The sequence below is a fragment of the Cynara cardunculus genome (genome assembly GCF_001531365.2).
Source record: "Cynara cardunculus var. scolymus isolate 2C chromosome LG 2, CcrdV1, whole genome shotgun sequence".
NCBI lineage: Eukaryota > Viridiplantae > Streptophyta > Magnoliopsida > Asterales > Asteraceae > Cynara > Cynara cardunculus.
This window is the reverse complement of record NC_037529.1, coordinates 11,925,563-11,930,534: the sequence shown is the minus strand read 5'-3', so window position 1 is coordinate 11,930,534 and position 4,972 is coordinate 11,925,563. Positions and strand designations below refer to the sequence as shown.

Sequence of the window (4,972 nt, the reverse complement as noted above, 5' to 3'; positions counted from 1 at the left end):
TTATAAATGTGTAAATATTTAAGAACATTGTGCTACTAATACTACACCATCAATAAATAAATAGATTTTAAATTCTTTTGCATATTTTATTATGTTTTTTTAATTAACCTGGATATCCAATTCGTTATACGAGCTGACTAATCTCAGTGCGACCACCTATTTTGTAAATAGCCCGGAGTTACCGCATTTGAACCTCTATGGTCCCAAAGGGATTTTTATTTCTCCTTGAATTTGAATATGGAACCTCCAAGTACTTTTGACCTTCAAAGTCAAATTCAAACCAATTAAACACCACCCTTATGTTATTTTATAATGTTTTTTTAATCATCAATAAATTAGTAAAAAAATATCAACCAGAAGAAGCAAAAAATTATATTTAAATAATTATCTTTTGGGTCTAAAAAAAACATTTTATTTATATTTTTTGTACGTTGCCAACAAGAAACTGAAATCACACACAATCTTAAGATACGACTTTCAAAGGTCAACACTTCTCCATTTCAATGGGAGTTGATGATTTGCCCTTAACATCTTTGCACCAAGCTGCACATACCAGATAAATCGCAAAATTTATACCACTCATAACGGCCACCAATCCATAGAAGCAATCAAGCCTTCCATCGTTTATGTTGTCGGCGAGCCACCCATCTCCGCCATTGTTTCCGGTGACTTTCTTGATTACAGACACCAAGAAACTGCTCATGAAAAACCCCAGTGACAGCGTTGTTAGGAACAGACCGGTGCTCATTGTTTTCATCCCTTTTGGTGATCGGGTGATGAAGAAATCAAGCTGACCGGTGTATATGAAGGCCTCGCCGGACCCCACTAAGAAGAACTGTGGGATCAGAATAAAGACACTGATCGGAAGAGGCTCTGTCGTCGAAGTGGTGTGCTTCCCAACCACCGATAATCTTTTAACTTCCCCGACTGAGGCTGCCGCCATTCCTAGCGCCGAGAGGGCGAGGCCTATTCCGATTCTTTGTAAAGCAGTGAACCCAGGTGTGCCTTTCCATTTCTTCCAAAGTGGAATGATCAGACAATCGTAGAAGGCGCAGGTGAGCAAGATGGCGGCCACAAAGAAGACAGTGAGGGATCCGGCGGGGATTTGGAAACCACCAACGGATCGTCGCATGGTGGCCGCTTGCTCAACGGAAAAGGTGATCATCTGTGCATAAGTAGTCCAAAAGAGAATTGTCGTCGCCCATACAGGCAGCAACCTCACCATCATCTTCACTTCCTCCACCCTGGTCACCGTGCATAGCTTCCATGGATTCCGAGAAGAACTCGAAGCATTTTTCTCAAAATCACTTTCTGCTACTATGGCAGCCTTGTCCAAACAACTAGAAGGAACGAAATAAGTATTAGCCACGATTAAATATAAACGACAGTACAAGAAAGAATTCTGAGTTTTTAACGATGGTTTAGAGATCAAAGAAACATACCAAAACTGATCTGTGTGATGGATTCTTGAACCCTCTGGGGTGTTATCGTATAACAATCCAGAATCATAAGGAAGATCCATCTTTCTTTTCTTTATAGAAGCAACGATCACTTGGAAAATTTGAACTATAGGGCTTCCGACACTCTTTTTGTACCGATACCTTTTAGTCCCATACAAGATCACTATGATAGCAGTGAACATCGAGACGGAACAAATTCCGTAAGCCCAACTTCTACCAACTTCATCTTGTATGTACACAAGCACCGTAACCGCCATCAAGGTTCCCAAGCTTATAAAGAAGAAGAACCTATTAAAGAAATACGCCATTTGTGTCTTTTCTTCTTCGTTTTTCTCGTCAAACTGATCCGTTCCAAATCCCGACACGCTGGACTTCAGGCCGCCTGTCCCAACGGCTATCAGGTACAAAGCAAGATACAAGATTCCCATTTGGAAACCATTAGCTTCTTTGCAGTTTTCAGGGGAGTGGCACTGCGGCGGCCTGAGCTGTGGCAGTTTGGTCGACAGTGCCAACACAGCCGTACCCTAAACAAAACGGTAACACAACATTCAATGATCCACGATTGGTGATATAAAATGAATGCAACAAGTTAAGTAGACCTTAATTACCAGGGTTTGAATAGAGGAAAAAATGACAATGGTTCTAAATCTGCCAAGAAAAGAGTCGGCTAAAAAGCCACCAAGAAGGCACAAAAGGAAAGAAGTTCCCATGAAATCAGTGACGACATTGGCTGAAGTTGAGCTCGAGAGATGCATTGTTCCACCCAAATACGTCACCAGGTTTACTGCTATGCCCATTGTTGAAAGCCTCTCGCATATTTCGATTCCTGTTTGACCAAATAGTCACAAGTCAAGATTCATGGTTGGCTAACTAGGAATCAAGAAAACATGATTGGTTATAAGAATTTAATTGTCTATATTCATGTATGATCTACTGTTGGATTTGCAGAATTTAAGGAACAATTCTCAGATATATACACAGTGAAATGACTTTCTGGTTGTGAGCGGACATTTGCCTTTAATTTTATCTGAAACGTCATTGAATTTGTTGGTTTTAGAGGACAAGTGTTTATCCCTCGCAAATGCAAAAAGCCTAAAGAAGGGGACTTGGGATCATGAACTTCTTGACTCTATGAATTACTTATCAGAAGTATATACCAATTAAATTTATATGAATACAGATCATATCATTCACTATGGTGCCTATCGCTTTCTGGTTTTCAGACAGTACAATATGCACGTCAGCTTAGCTAGAAAGAAGCCAGGCCGGCGGAAAATAGACTTCCAATGAGATAGTGTGTGGTGTCATTTTTGAAATCGACTTGTTCGTTTACAGAAAACCCTAATCTTGAACCCTGATCAAGAGGGTGGCATGGTGAAAGATTTGAACTTAAAACAAAACCTCACACTTGTATATATTACGCAAAAGCCTAATCGCGGCTGGTATATATATATATATATATATGTATATATATATATATATATTTATTTATTTATATATGTATGTATGTATGCATGCATGCCAGAGGAATGAGGAATGCAGAGAACCCTAATCATAGAGTAAGCTCTAGCACTGAGCTATGCATGCATACATACATACATATATATATATATATATCCCTTCATTCGTTTCACTTAGATGCTGTTATGTGGAGCAGAAAGGCCATGTACTGAAAGATTCGAGCAAAAAGTCCCACATTTACTTGATGTAGAAACCTAAACTGGCTAAATGCATGATAGAAAAGGAGAATGAACTGACCTAGGATGAGGGCAGCAGGCACCCAACCACCTGTTTTCGACCTATCAGCAGGATTTCCCTTGTAATCTACAGCTCCGTCAACGATCAAACTGACCTTACCCTCCTGAAAACACATACGAAACAAAAGTCTTTTTAAGCCATGGAACCATATATTACATGAAAAAGAAAACTTATACTTTGAAAAAAATTAGGGTTTATATGAGTCAGTCATGCTAACCATGATCTTTCCTTTCTCCAAGTCTTATGCAAAGAGTTCGGAAATCGAAAGAGAAAACCTACTTCTTTATCATAGAAGAACCTGTCTTTATATAGGCAAAAGGTTGAAATTTCTAGTGACATTCCATTACCCTTTTGTGACAGATCATGATCTTAATTAATTGGTAAAGAGTATCCCTACCCCATCTCCATCCAAAGATTCTAGGACGGTGTTCACACTAATTTTTCAAAAAAGACCAATAAAACCACACTGATCAATTAACGGACCTTCGCAGTCCATTAGATGATAATCAAGTCTCAACCACTTAAGTTACCGATGTACTTGACACTAATATCCTAGTATGTATAGAGAGGGAGGTTCAAATGAGAAACGTAACCAAACAATAGAATACGAAAACGGTTAAATCACATGCAAAATTACATGTGATTTTACACTAATAGTCAACACATGGTGTGCTAGCGACATGGCTCATGACCTCTGGTCTCGGCCAAAGTCATATGAATTAGATATGATTCAACTTTTTTTAATTTGGTTACTGTTCTCGTGTATATATACATATATATATATATATATATATTCAATATCTTTTCAATTTAATGGATGGAAGTAACAACGGATGTACTATTCCGTCACAAAAAGAAAACTAAAGTTGATGTTGAATTTTAGTGGGAGGACTGTGGAAAGAAGAATCTAGAACTGTAGAACATGTATTGTCAAGCATCTCTCTTGCAAACTCATAAATTTCCTTAAGGTTATCATGTATACGGTACGTGTTATTTTCAAAGTTCTGTGAACCATAAAATCATAATAAGTATAGATAATGCTACACCCATATATTTTCTTCATCATTGTGCTTCTTCTACCCCACATAAACTAAAGCCTTCTCACCATTTTATGTTAATCGCTTGGGAAAAAGTGTTAATGAGCAAATGTTGTGATTGTGTTACATGGATGAATATGTGCCATATATATATATATGCAGCTCTAAACATGTTTTTGATCTGTTAGCCAATAGTGACCACAAGTAGTTCTTTAAACGTAAAGTCATTTTTCAAGAGAATTTGTTGTGTTTTGACAACCGTCTATTTCGAAATGTCCAACATGCTCAACTAAGTACTTAGTTGGGAACTAATACCATCCTAGAGATGTCGACATTGATAAATGCGAATGTTGCAAAATTAAGAACACACACACACACATATATATATATATATATACATGAAGAATCATTAATTCTATACTTAAACTTGACCAACTAAAACGAAAAGGGCGTAATTTAATTTCCTTCAAGATTAATGAAACTTTCGAGCGACCAAGACCATTATAAATGTAACAATATTACCAGAATCTCCGTTTATGAAAATTGTCGAATTGATTTCAGATAATTATCATGCACCTATAAATATTTCCTTTCAAAAGACTAAAACTAAACCATGGCCGAGAAATCAAATCTTCGCTATGCATCTATTAACTCACCCATGTCCATTTATTAAATTAACGATACACCGGTATGAATAGGGTTGAGGTTTTCAAGAAA

General features: G+C 37.5%; 1 protein-coding gene across 1 annotated transcript; it reads right to left on the bottom strand.

Annotated features, from left to right (window-relative positions):
- Window positions 1–393: 393 nt before the first annotated feature.
- Window positions 394–3,493, bottom strand: LOC112507309 (protein NRT1/ PTR FAMILY 6.2). Its single transcript, XM_025111842.1, has 5 exons — window positions 3,436–3,493; window positions 3,219–3,321; window positions 2,069–2,286; window positions 1,443–1,984; window positions 394–1,340 (listed from the first exon to the last, which is right to left on the bottom strand). The coding sequence occupies exons 1-5, from the start codon at window positions 3,436–3,438 to the stop codon at window positions 485–487; spliced, it is 1,722 nt and encodes a 573-aa protein (XP_024967610.1). The 5' UTR covers window positions 3,439–3,493; the 3' UTR covers window positions 394–484.
- Between the last annotated feature and the right edge of the window lie 1,479 nt (window positions 3,494–4,972).

What these genes read in the sequence shown, in the direction of transcription:
- LOC112507309 (XM_025111842.1), bottom strand. An exon ending in GCCTGCTGCCCTCATCCTAG is followed by an intron (nt 2,287 to 3,218) that starts GTCAGTTCATTC and finishes TTGGTCAAACAG; the next exon opens with GAATCGAAATATGCGAGAGG. An exon ending in TTTCCTCTATTCAAACCCTG is followed by an intron (nt 1,985 to 2,068) that starts GTAATTAAGGTC and finishes CGTTTTGTTTAG; the next exon opens with GGTACGGCTGTGTTGGCACT.